The following is a 24,748-nucleotide window of genomic DNA, read 5'->3' as shown; positions in this document are numbered from 1 at the left end:
TAATTTGGTGAAGAAAAACTACTCGAATAAAGAACAGAATTAAGACAGATCAATAAACGAGTTGCAGCCTGCAATCCGAACTGATCGAGGACGGGTTTTGGGGTTAGCTCACCCTCGCAGGATTGCGACCCTTTCTCCCGGCCATTGTAGCACGTGTGTCGCCCAATAAATCATGTGGCTTTGTGCGAGGACAATACATAGGAAATTCTTCTTACAACGGATTTCTTGAAAAGACCCAAAGAAAAAAGAAAAAATTTACCCCTTATGCGTTTTGATACTTTTACATTATATAGCAAGTAATTAGAGACGAACAAAATACTTTATTACTACTTAGTACTGTTGTTAGTGTTGTAGAGAAGTTCTCTAAACTTGACTTGAAAAGTGGTGCAAACATAAGAAAGAAAGCCAAAAGAATCCTACAGAAGAACAAGTATAGTGCCATGCACATTATTTTCATTATAAATGTGTGCATGCATAACATAGATTATTACGCAGTCCCCAATTTTCAGCTCCCTTTTCATTATATTTTGATTTTATAATTTTTGTGTTTGGTAAACAAGTAGGCTGTCTCGAGACTAAAATAGAAACCCCACACACATCTTCTCCTTCTGTCAACCTCAGCCTTTTCTCCATAAAAGAAAAATAAAATAAAATAAAAACTCAGCCTTTTCATCTTAATTTGAGACTAATCCTGTTCTAATCTAATGTTAGAGGAACACTTTTAAGGGTGATTAGAAAATAACACTATATAATTAGTTCTAACTTTCAACCATTATAAAATTGAAAGATCATTGTCTTTTGATCATGTACCTCTCGATTGGATTTTTAAATGTGCTTTTAAAAAAGTTTTAGAGTTCAGTCACTTTAGCTTAGTTCAATTTAATTCAAATTCTTTTTGTAATTCAGTTTCGTTCGGTGTAATTCAAATTCTAAAAGGGTCCTACTAATGTTTAATAGTTAATGTATGTTAAAAGTATAGATTAGAGAAAATCTACCTTTTTTTTATACTATAAACGGCATTAATTCATTTATAGTAATTGCCATGTGACAAAGTATTAATTAATAATAATGTGTGCTAATTAATTTTAAAAGTCTATTTTCATTAATTAGGAACATTGGGAATTGTGACTTGTGAGAACGTTGCAAACGTATGTCATAGCATAAAATAAATTCATGCTCTATACATTTTTTTTTTTTGAAAAAGACATATGCTCTATACATCTAGAAGCATTCCTTTGGTGCTCTTAAGAACATCAAATAGATGTAAACTCAAGAGTCTATATCAAATTTTAATTGTTTTATATGGGGTAAAATATCAAAATTGAAATTGTTGCCTAATATATACATGAAACTTGAAAGTGGTGTATTGTTAGCTTGGGTCCTTAATGTCGCTGATTCTTTCAAAAAAAAAATGTCGCTGGCAAGGTGGTTAGAGATTAATTTTACACCACCTTTATAAATGAATGGAATCCATATGTTTGACTATAAAAATATATCAATAATGCAATTAAGTACATGCTCATGATCTTTTACTTAATTATCCCTTACAAATACTTTCTTTCTCATGTATGAGTAACCAAGTTAATATTGTAAAATTGCATTAATAATTTTCAATATCCTATATCTCATAGGATCATTAATCTTTTCTTTTTTGTTGACTTTAACTTTTTTTATATTAGAAAGATAATTAGTTCGAAACCAACCCCTACTAGTATAGGCTACCAGCATACAAGATACACCATATCAAAGACTGTGTACAAGGCTAAACAACCATAAGACAACAGGTCTAAAGGCCCATTGTCAATTTGCCACCACAAGTGAATGCCCAACATATATCCTCGACAATTTTCTGAAATTCGGGGTGATACTCCAATAAGATACCACCTCTACCTCCTTGTTGACTTTAACTTTTTATTATTATTATCATTAAGAAAGATAATTGGTTCGAAAACCAAGTCCTACTAGTATAGGCTACTAACATACAAGACACACTAGCTCACAGACTGGGTACAAGAGTACAAGACAACAACCATAATTTGCCATCACAAGTGAATGCCCAACATATTGTTGGGATGAAGGTTCTAATCCTGAATAATTCTTAAAAATTCAAGATATACTCCAATAAATTACCACCTCTACTTCCTTGTTGACTTTAACGTAATTCGATCACTTGAATTCTTCACCTTTAAAAGATTGGAAAAACGTGAGTCATAAAAAGAATTATAGAAAATAAATTTGTAATACTCCTAAAGTAAGAGTCATTAAACATGTAAAAGTGACCTAATAAAAAAACTACAAACATGTCACTACAGTCTACAATGAGAAAAAGAAATTATATATATGAATAAGCAAAATTACAACATTGATGATCCATAATAAAGCATGAACTAACTTTATTGGAATATCTCTCAATCTGTAGAGAAATCAACAAGATTGTCCCCACAATATTCGAATGAAAGCAAAATGCCTCCCAACCCATCATCTCCTTGTTGTTGCGGTTGTTGCGGTGAAAGATAAAAATTAAAAGAAGGCTAATTGGAGCTTTTTAAGAGACCCACATTTCACTCACTCACTCACTAACACTTTTACACTTAACACTCACAAATCACAAAGAAAGAAAGAAAGAAAGAAAGAAAGAAAGAAAAAAAAAGGGCTTTTTCCCTTGAGATCATAAGGTCGCTAGTCACCGTTATGAAAGCGGCCTTCGTCCTACATTCTTGTTTCCACAACGTCCCTCTTCTTCTTATGGCCCCACTTTTCCTCTCTTTTTGGAGGGTCCCATCTAATGAATTGAAGTGGCAAATTTTTTTTTGTTGTTTTTCCAAAAAAAATTATTATAACAAAACTATAATGTTAGTAATTGTTTGGTGCAAATGGTATAAAATATTCTTGTCGAAGTTATGATGTATAGTCCCCTCAAAAAAAAAAAAGTTATGATGTATAGCGCACAACGCGAGTGTCCTATATTGGTAAAAGAAGAGGGATGAGTTCACTCTATATTGTAAAGGAGCTACTCTCCTTATTGTCATATGGTTTTAAGGTGAAACTTCCTGTGGAATGAACTCTCTCTCTCCTTATGATGGATGTGGCTCAGGCTCATATTTAACATGGTATCAGAGCACATGTGAGGGGAGGGTGTTGAAGCTATGATGTATAGGGCACAACACATGTGAGTATCCCGCATTGATAAAAGAAGGATGAGTTAAGGAGCTACTCTCCTTATTGCCATATGATTTCAAGATGGAACCTTATTTGTCTTGTGAAGTGGACTTTCTCTTAAGATAAAGAATATAAAAATTTAAAACTCTTAGCTAGGTTAATTAATATGAATATGTAACGATAAAAAATGTAGCAAAAGCTAGACGATAATTCTTTTAAACTTGATTAATGGTTCCTTGACCTATTGATCTGATGTTGTAGAAGCTAAGACGATCACTCTAGGTTTGAAGCTTGTCATCTAATGCAATGTGAGTTCGATTGAAGTTGAGAGCGATAACCTTACTTCATGCATGTGATTAATAGAAGAGTTATTTACAAGTGATAATATGATTGCAAAGTTGACATAGACTTTTAAAAGAATTGCTGCGGTTATAAAATGAACAAAATCTCTATTATATAAGGCAACATATGGAGGATACCAAAAAATAGAAAAAGAAAAGAAAAGAAAAGAAAGGAACTGCTTGCTTTAATTCAACAAAAAAAACAAGATAATTGTTTATATATCTCTATTGTATATGAAGAATTTTACATATTTTCGCACGTATAACTTGCATATAAGACTGACTAGTTATAATATATAGGACATAACAAAAAAACGTTCAAACAAAACATTGATAAATTTATTGAATGAGACCAGTTTATCATATATACTAAATGATATGCAAAATTAAATTCCTTACTGAGAAACGTCCAAGTATACTATACCGGCCAGTAGCACCACCTAGCTATAACAAGTGAAGTATCATCTCTTTCAATATTTTCCTGTAAAGTGTTTGGTGTTGGTGACCCTTTCTGGAAGTCCTCCAGCCAAAAGAACATGGAAAAATCATCATTGGTGGTGATATTTCATATTCTTCGTTAATCTTTTTGCAAAAATTAATCAAAAATTTTAACCTCCAACGTCAAATGAGGTTTTTTATTTATGTAAACAGAATAAAAAGTGCAGGCTAAAGTAACCAGCTTATTAATAAATGCAACTTCATCAAAAAAAATAAGTTTTTTAATGCAAATTTTAACTAATAATACTCTTTTTCACATCTAAAGTAGCAATAAACGATAATAAAAATTTATAAAATTAGGTTATTTATATGGGGATTAGACAAATAGTACTAACTGTATAATTGGTAGGAGATTGCATATTTATTCATTACACATGCTACCAGTACCAGGTACCAAGCCTACCATGTATGATGGCTAACTACCATACACGCCGTTTATATTCTGAATTTGATAAAAATGATAGGGTAACTTTCTTATTTTTCTTTTCAATAAACCCATAAAAAGATATACTTTTTCCATAACAAAATAGATGTTAAACTCTGAAAGTTACACTATTCACCTACTATATTTGACCATGTATTTTTTTAGTTTTATAAAATCGACTGATATGTTGTTAGATTCATTTTAATGTATACATTCATAATATTGATATAATTTTTACTAATACATAATTAAAGTTATTACTCCCTCTGTCTCATAATATAGTGCTTGTTTCTTTTTTACACGGTCTCCAAGATGTAATTTTGACCTTTAATATTTTCAATTCCATATTAATAAAAAATATAAAAAGTTGATATCATGAAACTACACATTGAGACGAATCTAACAAGATCCCACATGAATATGTTTTTTTATATATACAAATGAGAATATTCAATCAAAGATTTTAAAGTTTGACCCACCAAAAATAAAGTAGGCACTATATTATAGGACGGAGGGAGTAATTATTAAAGTATTGCATCCAGAAGTGTGAAAGTCAAAGTATAACATTTAGTTTGCTAAGAATGAAGTATAAACTTGCTCAAAAGGTCTCATGTTATGTTGTTTTTATCTTGGATAAAGAATGCGAGATATCTCTTAGGGAGCGTTTGGTTCACATGATTCTGGTATCAGGTATGGGTTTAGAATGAGCAAAATCCATACCTAGTGTTTATTTAATTATTTAATAAATTTAAATTAAAACTCATACCTCAAACCCATAAGGTATGGGGTTTAGAAACCCAACGGGGAAGAGGTGGTAGCTCAGTACAATACCATCTTGAATTTCGGAGCATTTTCTAGGATTCAAAATTCTCATTCTAATAATATGTTGTTGGGGCATTTACTTATGAACTGGTGTACCCTGTAGGCTAGTAGCTAGCTTAGTATGAGCTGGTGTTCGGATCAATTATCTTTCCTAATAAAAAAAAGATGGATAAGTATTATGGCCCACAAAACAATATTGTAAAATTGGACATATTTCAATGGAAATGAGAGAAAATTCAGGCTCTTGAAAGAAAGGGAAACATGTGATATATAGTATCAAGCCAGGAGTATATGTTACTATTCTGAATTTTTGATATAAATTTGACTGTGTGAAAATTTATAATATGTAACTTGGTTAGCAAGAATTAGTATAAAGTGATCTAATTGATAATAAAAAGTTTTTTTTCGCGTTTAAGAGTGCGTGAGTGCCAACGAGAGAGAATATAGGAGTTGTAGGCGAGAGGGAGGGATCAAGCGAGGCTTGCGGAAGGGTGGCGGACAGGTGCGTTAGTGGCTGAGGAACGACGGTAGCAGTGGGGCGTGGTGGGTGGTTCACATTACTTTGCAAGGTGGCAGGCGGTGGTGGTGTTGGTGTTGTGGGCAGTAGCCCGAAATAGAGGAGAGAGATGATCCTTGAGGCTTGTTTGGGTTGTGTTTTTCCGGTGGATTCAAGGGCTAATTTCGGCGATCTATTGAGGAAGGAAGAACTGAAAATGGAGTGTTGTGAGGTGAGTAATGGTGAGATGATTAAAGGGGGTAAAAGGAGGGAAACGGGGGGAATTCGGGATAAATAAAATCACGTGAGGGCACGTGATTCATTTACTATGGTCAACACTGAAATTCGGTGAGTCAACTTCAGATTTCTGGTCAAGGTTGTTTTTCACAAAAAAAATTCATTAAGGTCCGAAGTTGCCCAAAAAAATTTAAAAAATTGTCTTTCGCAAAAAGTTGTATTTAAAAGGTTGTCTCTGACAAAAAAAAACTCATATCTTAATATAAAGGGAAAATTCCTCAGGTACCCCTGAGGTTTGGCGTAATTCCCAAATTACCCCCACATTTGGGGAATTCCTCAGATACCCCTGAGGTTTGTGTTTGAGCTCAAAATACCCTTAGTATAGACGGAACCCTAACGCCGTTAGGTTTTCCCTCTCTCTCTCCCCAATTTTTCTCTCTCCTCCCATTCCCCCACCCACTGCCAACCCCCCTCCCCCAGCCGGCGACCAACAGTCGACGACCACCACCCACTTCGGCGCCGGTGACCCTACCCTCTTCCCTTCGCCGGACTGAACAGCGGCACCCCCGACGACCCCACCCTCTTCCCTTCGCCGGCCAGAACAGCAGCACCTCCCGACGACCCCACCCTATCCCTTTCCCCCACCCTCGACACCCCACCCTAGCCCTCCCTTCCCCATTCTCGATTCCCCCACCCCGACACCACCCCCTCCCCCCTTTCCCCCTTTCGAAAATGGCCCCCCTTCTGTGTCTCCCATCATGAGTCGACCCCCTCCCCTTCCCCACCCAGATACGCCGCCCCCAAACCTTTTAACTCGCCCTCAAAACCACCCGAGGCACCACCCTAGGCTGTTGTTCTGCTATTCTGGTTGGCGCCAACGTCGAGGGTAAGGGAATCGGGAATGGGGAAAGGAGGGTGTAGGTCGCCGACGCCGGAGTGAGGGGGGGTTTGGTAGCAGGTGGCAGAATGGGAGGAGAGGGAAAATTTGGGAGAGAGAAAGAAAATCAGACGGCGTTAGGGTTCCGTACATAGTAAGGGTATCTTGAGCCCAAACACAAACCTCAGGGGCATTTGAGGAATTCCCCAAATGTGGGGGGTAATTTGGGAATTACGCCAAACCTCAGGAGTACCTGAGGAATTTTCCCTAATATAATTTTTTAACTATCTTAAAACTAGTACTTTAAAATATAGACAGAATTAATGAGGAAGACCATCCTTTTATTTTATATAAAGTGCACGACATAGGATATCATGAAAAATATACCTTAAATTTACTATGTAAACAAATTACTGAATAAAAAAATGAACTTTTTATTCTCTGTGCAATTCACAACTGTCTAAGCTAAACCTAGGATATCAAATTTTTTGTCCATCAATATCATTATAATAATATCAGTATACAATTTACACGAGCTACATATGCAAGATAACATAGCAAATGTGAAAATTTCCTAGTAAGGTGGTTAGCTAGTTAGTACCACACTACCACCCACCAATAGTATTTTTGGACTTTATATTATATTGCCCTAGCTACCTTTTTTTCATATAAATAATAGACCACTCTATACCCCAGTTCGGGTACCACCATAGTTGACATCAATGATTTAATCAATTCATGAATCTCTCTTCCAATATTTTTTTGTCTCCCTTATTTTTCTCTCTCTTATTCTCTCTTAATCTACCTCTTAATTAATTAAACTTCTTAGATCATGTTCTAAACTATTCTTAATTAATAGTAATCATAAGAGTAAGTGTAGTTAATGCGAGAGAAAATGAATATTTCTGTAAATGGGCAATCAAGGGTACCTCCTGGTTTCCGATTTCATCCAACTGAAGAGGAACTCTTGCTATATTACCTTAGAAAAAAGGTTGCTAATGAGAAGATTGATTTGGATGTTATTCTTGAAGTTGATCTCAATAAGCTCGAACCTTGGGATATTCAAGGTATGTTACATACGTACCCCTAAAAACGCGATATTATTATACTGTATCTATGTATACTGTATCTATGTGCGTGTGAAATATTCTTTTTGTCTGTTGCGTATGTTATATAGGTAAAAAATGTAAAAAAAGACGTTTTTTTTTTCAGAAAAATGCAAGATAGGAACGACACCACAAAATGATTGGTACTTTTTTAGTCATAAAGATAAGAAGTACCCTACTGGAACAAGAACGAACCGGGCAACTATTGCCGGGTTTTGGAAGGCCACGGGGCGAGATAAGGTGATCTATAGTAATTGTAAGAGGATTGGGATGAGGAAAACACTTGTTTTCTACAAAGGAAGAGCTCCTCATGGTCAAAAATCTGATTGGATTATGCATGAATATCGTCTTGATGAAAGCACCAACACTAACAATGACTCCCATGTAAGATTGTTTATCTTTTCTTTTCCTTCATTGAAAAAAAATAATAGTAAAGTATATATAAGTGCTATATATTTATAGGACAATTCTCTATTTTTTCTTAAAAACAAAACTATTCTATATGTTTTTTATAATGATTGTAATATTGTATTATTCTTACTTTTCACATTTTTCTATAGTATATTCTACAAATAGACTGTAGTTTATACTACTCAGCATAGAACTTGATCGAGTATCACTAGCTTCATGTTATATTCTCCAATGTTTTTATTTTGAGATTATTTACTTCCTCGTAACAAAATACAAAATAGATGTTACACTCCCTGTTATACGAGTTTTCTTTTTTTCTTTTTCTCTATCTCTCCGCTCTTTATAAAATTGTCTAAAAAATGTGTTGTTAAAGTGTAACATTTATTTTGTTATGAAGGAAGTATGTAAGTCTACTGAAAGTATTAGTTACTTAGTTGCATAGCTAATTGATTGAGCTAGCTATAGCCAATTAGTGATCTACGCAAGTATATAGGTTTTCAAGTCAAAAAAAAAGGTATAAGTATTCAGATATACTACTATATGCTTTTTCAAGTGATGTTTCTATGAAATTTGTAGTACGACGGGATAAGAAAACGAACTGTAACCTAACTCCTATTATTAGAAACTAATAATGACTGGCTAATCAGCTGCTTCTATCATTAATTTGGTATGTTCTCATTAGAAACCACATAATGAAAAATTTCTTTAATAGCCATATCATATTAGCTAGTACTCATGTAAGTATATTGTACTATTGAAAAATAATACCTTCTTTGCTATATCAAATTGGGACTGATGAGATAAATAAATTTTAATATACCGATATATCAATCTTTATAATCATAGACATTTTTGTGACATAAATACAACATTGACAAGCGCACCAACAATAACAATAACAATAACAACAATATTTTATTCTCGATCATCAGTAGGTTAAGATCGGCTGTATGAGTCAATTTTTAACGTGATAATATAATAATGATTATTAATTTAAAAAATTCATGTGATCTTATTTTATAATGTATGAAGGTTATTACAATTGTGAGAAGTGGAGAATTTGTACAAGAAGAAGGATGGGTGGTTTGTAGAGTATTCAAGAAGAAGAACAATGTCAAAGCCCTAGATAGCCCCATCAAGTGTTCAACCATGGCACCATCAGAAACACATTCATCATCAACCATGCTTGATTCCCCATGTCATGACCATGACCATGACCATGACCATGACCAGGACCATGAACATGATCATGATCATGATGATCAAGGGGCCTTGGAGCAAATATTTCAATTTATGGGGGGTAAATCTCAAAAAATGATCAACAACAATAATATTACAAAGTCATCCTCCCAAAACCAAGTTGATAAGTTCATGAAGCTCCCAAACCTTGAGAGCCCAAGCACACTCTTAGTAGCTAGCTACTACCAAACAATACCTGAAAACGACCTCGTTTCAATGGCGAAAATCGAAACCGATCCCAACTCGGTCTTTAACTCGGAAACCGGGCTGAGTGAACTCAGTGATTGGGCTACCCTAGACAGACTTGTTGCAACTCACTTAAATACTCAAACTACAGAAACTATGGCATCCATATTTTCACCATCATCAACTGATCATCATCATCATCATCATCATCATGATGTTCATCATCATCAGCATGATGATGTTGATGAATTACCACCATTGAGATCATCATCATCAACATCATCATCAGGAGATCATAAGATGTACCACACTATTACTAGTGCTACAACCACACTGGATAATAACTATGGCGGCAGCAACGACATTGATCATTTGTGGAGTTTTACAAGATCATCATCACCTTCTTTGGGGATTGACCCATTATGCCACGTGTCGGACAGTGGTATATAACAGAATACCAAGTGAAAAAACATGCTCGTTATCTTAGGAATGATTATGCAGTAGTATATATCATGGCGTTAGTTGTTAAAGTCAAAGGGTTATCATAAGGGTAATTATTCTGCGGTTTAAATTTTTACACTTTTAATACTACACACCAATAATAATGTGACGTACGTAAGTTGCATAGCGTTTTGTAACATAAGGTGAGGATTTTTTTTTATATATATATAAAGGTAATGATGAAAAAAGGAAGGAGACATTGCCTACGAGGAAGCTCCAGCTTGTGAAGAGCAGAATGAGTACAATCATTTATATTAAACTGAAAAATTAATTAAATGATCAATGTTGGCGATTCAATCTGTTGATTTATTTGCTTCCCGATAGACATGACGAATAGTACAGTATATGAAGAGAAAGAGCAAAGAAGAGCTGGGATATCTTGAATGATTTGAACAATATGTTAAGAAGGAGACCAAATACTTTTTACTGAGGAATATGATCATGTAGAGGATTGAACGGAAGAGTAGCTAGATTTTGTATAAAATACTCAGAGTAGCGGTTTATATTTATAAACCGCTACTCAGAGTAGCGGATTATTTTAAAATTAAACCGCTACTTTGAGTAGCGGTTTCTGTGGGTTAAAACAAAAAAAAAACAATTTTCTTGCGCGCCGTCCTACGTGGACGGTACGCAGGGAATTTTAATTTTTTTGGGCATATTTTGGGAATTAAAACCCACTTTTGCATTATTCAAGGAAAAAATTCAGTAATAAGGAGATAAGTCTTGTTCAAAGTGGGGCTACAGCTTCTATTCGCCACCTTTTTATTCCACGGCAAAAGGAATTAATTAAGTAATGTCGTTGTAACATTCATTTAGTTATTTCATTATTTACTTTATCATAATTCCGTCATGACTAATTTATAGTGGTGAAAAAGGGAAAAAAAAACTTAAACCAATAAAAATGACACACCAAAATATGTTCGAAGTGCAAGTTAGTAAACCCTGATGAGCTAAAAATAACCAGTGAAGTGAAGAAAGGACATTGTGATTTTATCATAAAATTGTCCAATCAGGAAAGTGGGAAACCAAGTTGGAGATATGGAGCACCAAGATCAAAATGAAACTAGTTTTTGTGTTTGGGAAATATTTTGAATTGTTGCGAGAAATCTTTTTGATGGGCTCATCATAGGTGAAGTTATAAATAGAATTTGTTACAAAATGAATTATTTCTTCGTAATGAGGTTCTAGGTGGGGGCCATGTATGAGGAGTTGAGGACAAATTGGATAATTTCTTCTTATCTTTTCAAAAAATATTACCGTGTACATTAACTTTTGACTTCCATCCGCTGCCAATAAAAATATATATTAAGAAATATGCAAATCTTTATATGAGACGGGTGTACAATAGTTTGTTAGAGGTAACTATATGTTCCAAACAGACCGCTTTTATTTACTCCATCTACTTTTTTTTGTTTGCTACATTAGAATTGCACGGTTTTCAAGATTATAAATTTTGATAATATGAATCTACAAGACGAATTTAACAAAACCACATATAACTATATTTTTACTTATAAATAAGATCAAAATAATGGGTCAAAGTTAGTAGTTTGATTTTCCAAATTAAAAATGTAGCAAATAAAAAAAAGCGGAGGAGTACTACATAGAAGTGCATGCTATTTAAGGTTAAAAGTTACAGTTTGTTTTAAAGTGACCCATATTGACTTGAAAAATGACTTATTTTGACTTAAAATGATCTGTTTTGACAATAAATTTATTATACAACCGCTACACATAAGATTAATTGGAAGACATATAGATATTATAAATTTTTGTTTTACTAAAATGTTTGTTTACTGTTTAGGCAATAAAATAATAGAATGATATTATGAGTGATCTAATTAATTAAGTGCCTTTTGAGGGTTCCCTTCAAAAAAATAAAGACTGGGAAACAAGGGTGATTTCCTCTAATTTAAAGTAATTTTTTTAGAAATTATATTTATAGGGCCCTTGTAATTTTTAGAACCATATATTGTTTGGACTCTTTACACACCCTCATCTATCCCCCTTAATTCCGACCCGGTTTGATCGGTTGAATACTTTGGGTCATAGCCTCATACGGGATGATCCAGCCTAACCCGAATGAACATTTAAAACATTTGTATGTTTGATCCAACCCAATTGATAAGAAATTCGACAAATTGGTAAACTTAATGTGCATTAGGTCTATTTAAGTTTTTTTCGTAATTTTGAAATACTTATGAGAGACAACTGCATTATGAAATATATTTCACATTCTATAGCATTTTCGTAAAATAAAATCGGACCACTTTTATCACTAGTATCAGTCCGTAAATCACTGGATATATAACAACATGACCTGCTGTAGCTGATTCTCCCATCTCCCTCTTGTTTTGTCTGTTTGCTCCATTGACATGTATGATATATGCTCGTAACGCTTTTAGAGCACCTTGTCTCAGCTTATTATTCGACCTTTTGCTGTCAATAGTCCCAAGTGACATATAGCATGCAGACAACATTAGTTTTAGGTATGACAATAACACTCGTGTAACGTTTAATTAATCATATAATTTCATTCTCGTCCAATTATATTAGTTTGATTTGGTACCATATAGATGTAGTACTCCTTTCGTTTTATAATATATCGTCTGTTTTTTTCTCTTTTGAGGTCAAACTTTAAGTTTTGACTAAATATTTTCAATATATAAAGGTAAAAATATTGGGAGTCTTAAGTGGAGTCTTGATTAGGGGAGTCTTATGGTAAGACTCAACAAGACTCGGCTTATTTAAGTAAAGTCTCGGACAAAATTATCTTATTTGAATTTGATTGAATCAATAAAATCAAAATAAGATAGTCTTGAGCTGGGTTTTGATATTCAAGACTCTTACCATGTAAATGATATTTTTTTTTGCTGAGTAAAAAATGACATGTGTGAGTTTGAAGAGAGTCCGAGGAATAAAGTATAATATCGGAATGAGTTTGAAGTGAGTTTGTAAAATTAAAAATTAGTGAAAAGCTGATGTGGCATATTATGAAGTTTGGAGGCGAGTTTGAGAGTTAAACTCAAATAAAAAGACATACTTATGTAGAATCTTGTTAGGTTCGTCTTAATATGCGCTTTTATAATACCAACTTTTTAGATTTTTATTAATACGGAATTGAAGATATTGAGAGTCAAAAGTATATTTTAGAAATCGTGTCAATAAGAAACAAACATTATATTATATGACGGAGGCTTATAGTTTTATTGAACCACAACGCAGAAAGAACTTGGTTTGCTTGCTGGGTCATTTAATAAGTGTAAAAAGCAAAACAAAAAGATTAAAGATTCGATCGTCTTTTAGCACCCTTAGTCAATGACGCCAAGAGAAAAAAAGAAGTCGATTTTCATATGCGCGATTCAATTATTCTTGATTGATGTTACTGATTAATTCGTACATCGCGATCAACGGATCAGGAAAGTTACGAAAGGACAATTGCTGAGTTTTTCAGTAATTAGTATTGTGATCAGTTCAGAAAGAAGTTAACACAACGCAAGTGATATGAGACAATCAATCTATTAGTCTGAATTAGAGGTGATTATGGGCCGGGTCAAATCCTGGCCGCGACGAGGCAAAAAAATGTACATCGGCCGGGCCTGGCCTAAATTTGGGGCCGAATTTTTGCCCCCAAAGCCCGCTATTTCGGGCCTAAATTAGCGGGTTTTTACGGGCCAAAACGGGTCAGGCCAAAAAATATACTAAAAAATCGTTTTTGGCTTGCCCAAAACCCGCCCAAATCCAAAAGAAAATCGGGCCGGGTCAAAATGATCACTTCTAGTCTGAACTATACAGAAGTGAGTCTAGTTGAATTAAATTGAACTGAAATTGTGAGAAAAACTAGCTAAATTAAACCGAGCTTAACCGAAATATAAGGGTGTTACAGGCAAAGAACATATTTGCAAAATCAAACTACGAAATAAGTTCGACACATAAGATCTTGCTAAGAGGGAAGCCTAGTAACTATTTTTATACGAAGTAAATGGTAAGATCAGATAACAATGACTTTTCATACTGAAGAGGCGACTCATGGATATTGATAGAAGCTAGATTATAATATCTCTTGCGATAGCTAATTTCAAGTTCGCCCTTGTTGCGGGTTCTAATAGCATTAAAATAGATAATACTTCATCTGTTTTTCTTTACACTAATAATGTTTCTCATTTTGGGAAATTGCATATTAATTACCTGCAACATTGACATTTTTACCATATAATTTCTCTTTTTCTCTCCTATCATAGAAAAAAATCTTATGCCGTATTTATTCATACTATTACCGTGCCACTTAATCTTATTGGTTGATGTCAATTACTCTTTGCATTGTTTATTTTTTTAAAAAAAGAAGTTTATTTATACCTAATGATGTGAATCGATAATATTGAGTGACACATATAATTAGGAATGACAATGGGGCGGGTCTAGGTCGGGTCCACCTGGACCCCGGCCCGTTTATTTTTCACAGACCTAGACCCTCCCCAGACCCGTTGGGTCTAGATTTTTCAGACCTAGACCCGCTGGGTCTAACGGGTCCATGGGTCCTTACTGGGTTCTAAACGGGTCTTTCTTAATTTTAAGTTTTCATCACATTTTTAAATATATGTAATTAAAAAATTTCCCCCTAATATATATAGGTTCTTGTATCCATGGTTAAAGAATTTTCTAAATAAAATTTTAAGAATTAACTGATAAAATATTAAAATGTTACAACTTATAAAGTTAATGTCTCTCATAAAATTTTAGAGTTTAGGTAAAAAAAAAAATTCTAATATGTAAATGGGTCCGCGGGGTGGGTCTGGGTCTAGCATATGTGGACCCGGACCCAGACCCGACCACGCTCTTTGGGACCCAGACCCGACCCGGACCCATTGGGTCTAAAATTTCTAGACCCAGACCCTTATAAATGGGTCGGGTTCTGGCGGGTCTGGATCGAGCCCAGGACCCATTGCCATCCCTATATATAATGATATAAGAAAGTGGGACAGAACATCGGACCCCTATCACATAGGGTCCTTTTTTGTCTCTCTTTTTCTCTCTTCTCTCTCGTATCCATGTATCATATACTTCAATGATGCAAATAAAAAAACGAAGGAAGTTTTTTTTAAAAAAAATCAACTCGCGTGTTCATCATTTTTCTTAGTAATAATAAATTTCATCTAATAGAAATCAATTTATTCAGTAAGATTTAGCTTTCATAAAAAATCCTCTGTAACTTCAATTCATATAATAGAGACACAATTGAATAAGTTTTAATCAATAAAAGTTAGTAAAATTTCGTTGATATTCATCATTAAGGAGAAAATAACATTTGTTAAATTTCGCATGCATATTCATTATAAGGAAGACACCAAAGAGCAAATTGACATAATAGTGGGGTTCACAAAAAACCGAAACGAATTGAAAATACATAAATGATAATGAGTTCACTCATGGTACACCCGGGTGTACCATGAGCATGGTACACTCAAAGATATTTTTGTAATAAATTAGAATTTCAAGTGCTCATTTGACACTAAATTTTTGCTCATATGGGCATTTTGCTCATTTACATTTGCTCATTTTGTAATAAAAGTGTCTGCTCATTTTCTTAAACGAGTAGAAATGTTTGCTCATTTGCTCATTTGTTCGTTTTGCTCATTTGGAGAAAATAATCTTGAATGTACCATGAACTTGATACACCCAAGTGTACTATAAATATTTTCAATAATAATTGGGGTATTACATGAAAATTGTAACATATATATAAATGATTTGGTTAAGAATTCATGAATTAGTTGAAATTAAGGGTTAAATTCAACTTGCTGAAATAAGCTACACGAACGAATTGAAAATGACAAAATGAGAAGTGAGAATCGCCGACATACTTTTTCAGTACTAACCCTAATGAAGTAACAAGTTGGATAGCAAGTCATTATTCATAAGGAGTGAGTGACCACAGATTTAAAAGACCATCATGCTAATTGCTAGCTCCTTGGATCTGAATTCTCAAGTGGTAGTTGGCAAAACCATTCTCTTCCTTTTGTACTATTTTTATTTACTTCCTCCCTTTCGCAATATAAGACACGTACGATGTTTGAGGTCGAATTTTGACCGTTAATTACTCTCAATTTATGTTGAAAGAAAATTTCAAAAAATAATATTATTATAATATTTTTCAAGACGAATCCAACGGTATAATTTTTGTAATTTTTATTTATCGTATTTGAAAGATATTTGTGATCAAAGTAAATTTTTGTAAAACATGAATGCCTTATATTTTGAAACAGAGGGAGTATCTATTGTATAATCATGTTTATTTTACTTGTATCATTCTAAATTTTGTGTCATTTATGAAGAAAATAAAGATCAAGGCTTTTCTTTCAATAAAATTCTCCAAGTATGACTTAAATTAAGGTTATGACACTATGAATCACATTCTCTCTTATGCAACATAGTTATATATTTTTTAAAATATCTATATAGTCAAAATTTACAAAGTTGGCATCTTAAAATTTATATTGTGATTGATCCAACAACATTTTAATATTTGGGATTACTGATACAAAAGACATGTTCAGCAGAAGTAGCTGTTGTGATAGCGGTTAGCTTTTTTAGAAGTAGTTGGCAGTTATTGTACTAGTTGTCATCACTCAGCTAATAGATATCAGTTGTTATAATTTGACTGTGAATTTAGCTTTTTTGATAATTAGTGTTCGGTAAACTGAAGTTTAAGAAAATAACAAAAAAAAAAACTATATTCAATCTTCAAAAACTACTCCAAAAGCTACATGTTGTACCATAAAAGCTAATATTTATAGCTTCTTTTAAACACTAGTTCAACCACTAAAAACTACTCCAAACAATACCTCACAAAACACAACTTTTTACCATTATTATTAGAGTTTTGACTTAGTCCAAACACTAAAAATTACCTAAAAATCTATTGCTAAACATGTCCTAAATCTCTCGGCTAGTAATTTAAAAAGTAAAATTCTTTAATTAGATAAAATCCAATCAACTCAAAACAAATCACCTTTAGTCATCAGATGAGGGAAAATATTCTTCTTCAATCTTCATTCTAACTTGAATAAAACTTTAGCAGTAGGGATGGTCATGGGTAGGTTCTGGGATGGGTCCCGCTAGACCTAGATCCAAGACCACAAATTCGGATTTAGATCCAGACTCCCCCGAACTCACAGGGTCTAAAACCCGGACCTATATACATATCAATGGATCCGGCGAATCCTGGGTTCAAAATGGGTCTTAGGTTTATTAGGATTGTTTTTTTAACCTGCGATTTTTTAAAAACTGTTTTTTTAGTTATAAAATGAGAAAAGAACAAAATAATAACTTAATTCTTGTATAAATATTTAAAAGTAAAACATTATTCACAACAAGTTGACTTGAGTGGTAAAAAGTTTTATAACTACTTTATATATTTTGTATCATATATAATGCATATATTTAATATGTAAAACCGAAAATGTATCTACAGGACGGTGGGCCTAGGTCTGAAATTCTGAAATTATTCATGAGACCCGAACTCAAATTTGAATTTTACCACATAGAAACATATTCGATCCAAACCCAATAAGTCTCAATATTTTAGACCCGTACTCTTCAAATAGGTCGGATTCAACTGGGTGTTGACGTGGCTTGGGTCCATGTCCATCTCCATTTAGTAGTAATATCCCTTAATTAGAGAAACTTGAGCAGTAATGAAATTCTCAACTTTAGTAAGATACCATAAACAATAAAACCAATAATACATAGTATAAGGGCTTACGACAATCAATTTTTTTTAAGTTTAAAATATAAGTGAAGGCGATAAGGTTGTGTTCTTTTGTACTTATTTTCAGTTTATTTTAGCTCAATTAAGTTCAGTTTAGTTGCACTACTCTCAGTCGTTTAGTTTCTCTCAATTTAGTTTACTTCAATATCCCGTTTGTTAGGAAATAGGGTGTTGTAGTTTGATTAATGCGGAACATAAAATCAATGAAATAATAAGGGTGAGAAAATAATCAAGATGAACAAACTAATAACATAAGGATTTACGTGGTTCAGTCAAATTTGACCTACATCCACAGGTGGGGGATTAGAGCTTCTTCACTATATTGGAGAAAATCAGAGAGAATAATACAAGGAGTCATAAATCTAGAGGCTAAAAGTGTTTCATAAGTTGTGTCAATAATAATGAACACTAGGAAACCCTTTTATGATATAAGAAACCCCGTACAAACCCTAAAAGATAACTTTAAAACGAAAAATATATCGAAAAACGCGTTCAGCGCGCAAAACCGCGCACCGCCCGACAGGGTCGGGCGAAATCCGCCCGGTCGGGCCCGGGACGAAACAGTTTCACCAGTTTTTCGTAAAACAGTCATAACTTTCTCGTTTCTCAGCGAAATTAGGCATATGACCTATCGTTGGAAAGCTCTTTGAACAAGCTATCACCTCCAATTTGAATCACATCAAAACCATTTATAGATTGGGAGATATCTGCATTCAAAGTTAGCCTTATGCCATTCACAAGATTTCAAGTCATAATTAACACCGTTCAATTCTATAAATTCAAAAGATCGAGGGCTAACTCTCCACTTCGATAGCCGCATTTTAAAGATCTCAGGGGAAAATCAAAGACGATCTCTTTTGTAATTGATGCCATATTTGTCACATTCAAAAGTAACGTAAAATTCACAGTAGTTATTCATATCATCAATATGAGACTGATACTTGATTAACTAACGATTTTGTCTAATTCGATACGTGTGAACGTATAAGCCATACAAGTATACAACGTACGAGAGAGGGGATTACATACGTCCTTGTTATTTAGGTATCATACTATTATCGGATGAATCAATGAATGTATCCATTTAGATTTTGGGGCAATAGTTTTCAAGTTGATGAATAGTCTTTTTTGCAGCATAGCTTTCACTATCGAGGTATTATCCGATGAATGTATCTATTTGGATTTTCGGGTAATAATTTTCAGGTTGATGAATAGTCTTTTCTGCAACATAGCTTTCAAAATATGACGGCTCGAGCCGTCCATGGTTAGCAGCCTGGCACAAGCTATTTGGCTTTACCTGAGCCTGTTATTAAGGGTGCGTTCTCTTCACCTGAATAATCCTGAATTTATCTGAACTTAACTTATTGGACCTGAACTGAATTTAGTAGAACTGATTGGACCTGATTCAACTTATTGGTCTTGATTGAACCTTGTTGGAACATATTAGACCTGATTGGAACTTATTAGATCATTATTGGACCTGATTGAAACTTATTGGACCTTATTAAAACTTATTAGACCTTATTGGACCTAATTGAAACTTATTTGACCTAATTAGACAAAAAAAATTGATGAGTTATAACATAAATATTACCCCTAACGTACTATCCCTCAAAATTTATTATGAAATAATTATTATTCAAATTTGCCCTTTTAACAAATAATTACTATTAATTATCTCTTACAATAAACAATTTAACAAAAAAAAAAAACAATTTATATACTTGCCTATATACAATTTTGACCACTAATATATCTAATAGTCTTGTTAATAGTAATATAAATAATAAAATAATACAATAATACAAGTATAATACTATACATTGTGGTAGTTTAATTCAATTTTTTTTAATAATAACATAATCAACTAATAGTAATATGAATAATAAAATAATAGACAATAATACAAGTATAATACGATATAATCATTGTGGTACTTTAATTAAAATTCTAATAGTAACATAATCAACTAATAGTGATATGAATAATAAAAGAGAACGTATTGTGTCGGACTCGTCCGACCATAATCTTGGTCGGACGACTTTCAGGTGGTTCCAATTTTTTTTCAGGTAGTCTTCATTTTTTTTTCAGGTGGTTCCAATTTTTTTTCAGGTAGTCTCCATTTTGTTTTCAATTAGTCTTCTTTGTTTTTTAGTGGGTTTTTGTGCTTCAGTTAGACTTACTTGGGTTTCAGTTGGTCTTTATTCTTTTTCAGGTAGTCTACATTTTTCTTCAGGTAGTCTTCATTTTGTTTCAGTTAGTCCATTATTTCTTTCAGTTGGCCCATTATTTCTTTCAGTTGGTCCAACTGAAAGAAAATAAAGTCCAACTGAAAGAAAATAAAGTCCAACTGAAAGAAAAGAAAGTCTAACTGAAAGAAAAGAAAGTCCAACTGAAAGAAAACAAAGTCCAACTGAAAGAAAACAAAAGACCAAATGAATGAAAAACAAGTGAAAATGAAAAATAATACCTTTAAGAGTAATTTGCACTTTCTTCTCTACAAATCTGGTTTCCAGACTTGGGAGTACAGATACGCTTTCTTTTTACTTCACTTTCCTCCATTTTCTCTCTCCTCTTTATTTTTGTCTCAATTTTGTTTCAATTTCATCAAGATTTTAAAACTATAACTGTAAATTTCGGCTTCCTTCAAATTCCCAAAATCATAAAAAATTTGATTTCTTTCTCTTCCCTTCTCATGCGATTTTACTTGTTTCTCTCTCTCTGATACTCTGCATCATCTCGGATACTTCAATTCCGCCATATTCAGCAAAGCAACTTTCGCGAAGAAAATAAGCACTCCAATGGAGATTTCAATCTCCAAAGCTGAACGACCCACAGAAACTGAAATCGAAATTGAGACCAACAAAAACGCCAACGTTGTCGTTTTGGAGCCAGAATTTTTTTTTTTTCATTTGGGTCAGCCCGTCTGACAGTAAGTATTTGGTCAGACGGTCTGACCCAATACTTTCACATAATAAAATAATGGACAATAATACAAATGTTTATTGATCATTGACTATTTAAATCTTATTAAAACTTATTGGATCTTATTGGACCTAATTGGAACTTATTGCACCTGATTGAAACTTATTGGACCTTATTAGACCTGATTGAAACTTATTGCACCTGATTATATTGGAACTTATTGGATCTTATTAGACTTGAGTGGACCTTATTGCCCTGATTGGACCTGATTGAAACTTATCTGAACTGAACTGAACTTATTGGATCTAAAAGTTAATTTTTTAAGGTGAAGAGAACGCACCCTAACTCGGCATGGCTGGAAAGGCACATTAGCAGGCTATAGGCTATTATTGGCTATATATAGTCACTAATTTCAAATTTGGAATTAGCCTGATGGGCCGGTATGCTTATTTTTAGAGATGGTCCACCAGTACGGACTAATCCACCCATCCAGTCCAACCTGTCTCTCGAATTGTGTGAGTTGAGCCCACGAAAAGTTTGTTCTAGTCCAGCTCGAACCGTGAAATTGGTGGGTGTTTTTTTGAGCCCAACCCACGAAAGCCCACTAATAAAACCGCTAAGCCCGCTCCAGGAAATCGGTCTAGCCTGACCAATGAACCGGACAAGCACAACCCAAGTAATTATTCAACCAAATTGTGTACATTCTAATCAAATTGTATATATTTTAATCAAATTTCATATATTATAATTCAATCAAATTAAAAAATAACAAAATATTCATTAATATTAATAATTGTATATATTTAATTAATTTTAAAGGTTTTATGTAACAACAATAAATGATTCCAATGATTAAATAATTTTTTAAAAAAATTCTCATGTTGGCCCGCCAGAACCGCTTTTCGAACCATGAAAACCGGTAATAGACTGATGTAGGCCAAGATTTTTCAGCCCGTGGACCAGCCCGTCCAAATCGTGAATTTCACGGTCCGATCGTGGGCCGTGAAATATTAGTCTGGCCTACTAGGGCCCGCGTACCAGTCCACCCAAACCGCACCAGTGACCCTCTCTACTTATTTTTAACTGAAAAATAATCTTAATGGGAGCCCATCAACATAACATGTCTGTTTGGTCAAACGGTGCATGGGCTTATTGACACGAGAAAAAACATGAGTTGAACGGTCCATGGACTCCTCTTTTGAAAATTTGGCATTAGCATGATGGGACGATATGCTCATTTTAAAAACAAAATCGTAAGGGAGCCTATCGACATAACGTGTCCATTTGGTTAGACGGTGCAAGGGCTTATCGACATGATCACACGAAAAAAAAGTAAGTTGAATGGTTCATGGACTCCACTTTTGAAAATTTGGCATTCGCATGATGAGTCGGTATGCTCATCTTTAACCGAAACAAAATTTTAAAGAAAGTCCGTCGACATAACACGTCCGTTTGATCAGACGGTACATGGGCTTATTGACACGATCACATGAGACATGACGTGAGTTGAACAGTTTATGGACTCCTCTTTTGAAAACGTGACATGAGCCCTACATGGCTACATGACACTACTTCTCCTTGACCCGTTTTAGGCCTAGCCTAATTAATGTGGCACCCGCATCGGCCCTGCCTAGTTTGTTCCCACAGTCCAGCAGCCAGCGTATGTTAGTTGTAAATAATGCAATAAACTTTATGGTTGATGATAGGTGTTTAAGCATCTTTGGTTGTAACTTGTAAGTTATAATTATATGATCCTTTCGTTTGGAAACTAGCTATGCAAGAACTAGCTACGAGAAAATAATCCCATGATAAATATTCAATCTTTCAATCAATGGTTTATCTTTTAGTTAAAGTATAAAGCATATCACTTATTTGACAAGAAATGGCTGCAAAAACTATAAATCATATCTTTCTGTGTTTGATGTGATTTAAAGGTAAGAAATACCAAGTGAGTTTCTTCATTCACCCTTTTTTTTCCCTTCAAAAGGCTCCTTTAATTTATCTGTGTATTTGCTGGGATACCATTTTCCATTTACGATCTGGTTCTTTCTTTTGTTTTTTAGCCAATTATTACTTTGTCGTCTAATAATAAAAGTTCGCATACATCATCTCAAAATTATACGTTAAAGACACTTCGAAATCTAGTAAAGTTGGGATCCTCCCTACTCTTTCCCTCTAGTTCCATACAACCTTGTTTATATAACCAGACTTAATTAATCCATACGGGATTCAAAACGAATAAAATACTTCTTGTTACTCACCTATAAAAGCAGCTTCTTTTACAAAATGAACTTGCTAAATAACCATAATGTTTAAAGCTAAATACTAGACCATGCTCCAATCATCCAACAAGCTTGACAAACAGTAGTCGTAAATGTCTAATGCCTTTTGCACTTTTCTTCTTAAATAGAAATCTTAATCTTTCATAATGAGACGTCCATATATTATTAGTTACTCTTAAGTTTGTATTAAAGGTACTCCAACAAGAAAGGCACATGTTAGTTGTCTTATATGAAAGAATAAAGAAACAATGACTAACATGTAAATTAAAGCAGTGGAATATTGAGTCTAAACTTTACTGGTCTTGTACGTGATCAGGCGATCAGCTCTTTTTTAATGTGGGTCATAATGAATTGAAATTTGATATGGTATAACCGTATAAGAGCTGTGAGTTGAGCCAAATGAAAGATTAAACAGGAAAATAACTAAAGCCTGTTCGGTATTACTATGGTTTTCTGTTTTTTGGTTTTTTGATTTTCAAAGTCATATGATACCCGTATAATGAATAAAAACTTAGTCAAACTTATTGGGAACATGATGATTTTGAAAACTGAAAACTGAAAACAAAAAACGATAACGAACGGGCCCTAAAATACTCACTCCGTTCCAGAAAGAATTGAACATTTATTATGAGTTTATGACATGTAATTTAACGTGATAAGTTATAATGATTATTAAATGTATAAGTATAAAAAATGTGATACTTATACTGTTATACATAAATAAATGAAGTACTAACTCCATGTTACAATACATGCATCATTTTTCTCTTTGAATGTTTCACAATACATCCCCTACTTTTAAACATAAACACATGGATTAGATTTGCAATCACAACCCTCTTTCTCCTGAACCTTGATTTATGTGCTATATAAAAGTAGTACTTTATCGGTTTCTTTTACATGTTACACTTTTAAATCACGAATTTGTAGGCAATTTTTGGAGAGCAGAGAGATAGAGAGAAAGAAAGCAAAAGACTCCCATGTGAACATGTGATAGGAGAGAGATAGAAAGAAGTTATTATCCAAAATGAAAGTATAACATTTAATTTTAAACTTTCTGAAATAGAAAGTGTAACATGTAAAAAAACGGAAGCAATGCATGTATTGTTAAATGGAGGTATATATTGCAATTACTTTCATCTAACAACATATAGCATATCCCAATCAAACAACTAGTTTTAAAACAAGCTAGTCACAAATTCACAGTTTATGTACTTGCACCAGAAGTCCAAAACCTTCAATGTTGTGATTTTCCTTTTTTGGGCCTGTGAATCCAATCAGTAAAATTTGGCCCAGTTTTATGTGGCCCATTATAGCACTTTCTTTTTTCTCTGGTTTCAAGTCTTACAAAAAAAGAAAAAAAAGTCTAAAAGCTTTTTTCTTTTTTTTAACTCGGCCCGATAGTAATGACTAATCTCCTCGTCTCGAGTGCTCCACTTAAGGATAGAAGGCTAGCCAAGAATCTATTTTTTCTTT

The 24,748-nt window shown here is 33.7% G+C and overlaps 1 protein-coding gene across 1 annotated transcript; it reads left to right on the top strand.

Annotated features, from left to right (window-relative positions):
* The first annotated feature begins 7,595 nt into the window (after positions 1-7,595).
* LOC104903714 (NAC domain-containing protein 43) lies at positions 7,596-10,547 on the top strand. The gene is made up of 3 exons (XM_010691852.3): positions 7,596-7,921; positions 8,067-8,344; positions 9,404-10,547. Exons 1-3 carry the CDS (start codon positions 7,738-7,740, stop codon positions 10,244-10,246), a joined length of 1,305 nt encoding a protein of 434 aa, XP_010690154.1. The 5' UTR covers positions 7,596-7,737; the 3' UTR covers positions 10,247-10,547.
* Positions 10,548-24,748: the final 14,201 nt, after the last annotated feature.

This window comes from Beta vulgaris, chromosome 1 (genome assembly GCF_026745355.1).
Source record: "Beta vulgaris subsp. vulgaris cultivar EL10 chromosome 1, EL10.2, whole genome shotgun sequence".
Classification (NCBI taxonomy): Eukaryota; Viridiplantae; Streptophyta; class Magnoliopsida; order Caryophyllales; family Amaranthaceae; genus Beta; species Beta vulgaris.
The sequence above is the reverse complement of the archived record's forward strand: the minus strand, read 5'-3'. Positions and strand labels throughout refer to the sequence as shown.

Excerpts from the sequence above, each read along its gene's own strand:
- LOC104903714 (XM_010691852.3), top strand. The coding sequence starts at position 7,738 with ATGCGAGAGAAAATGAATATTTCTGTAAATGGGCAATCAAGGGTACCT. Across the intron at positions 7,922-8,066 it reads CGAACCTTGGGATATTCAAG|AAAAATGCAAGATAGGAACG; the intron begins GTATGTTACATA and ends TTTTTTTTTCAG. Across the intron at positions 8,345-9,403 it reads ACACTAACAATGACTCCCAT|GTTATTACAATTGTGAGAAG; the intron begins GTAAGATTGTTT and ends TAATGTATGAAG.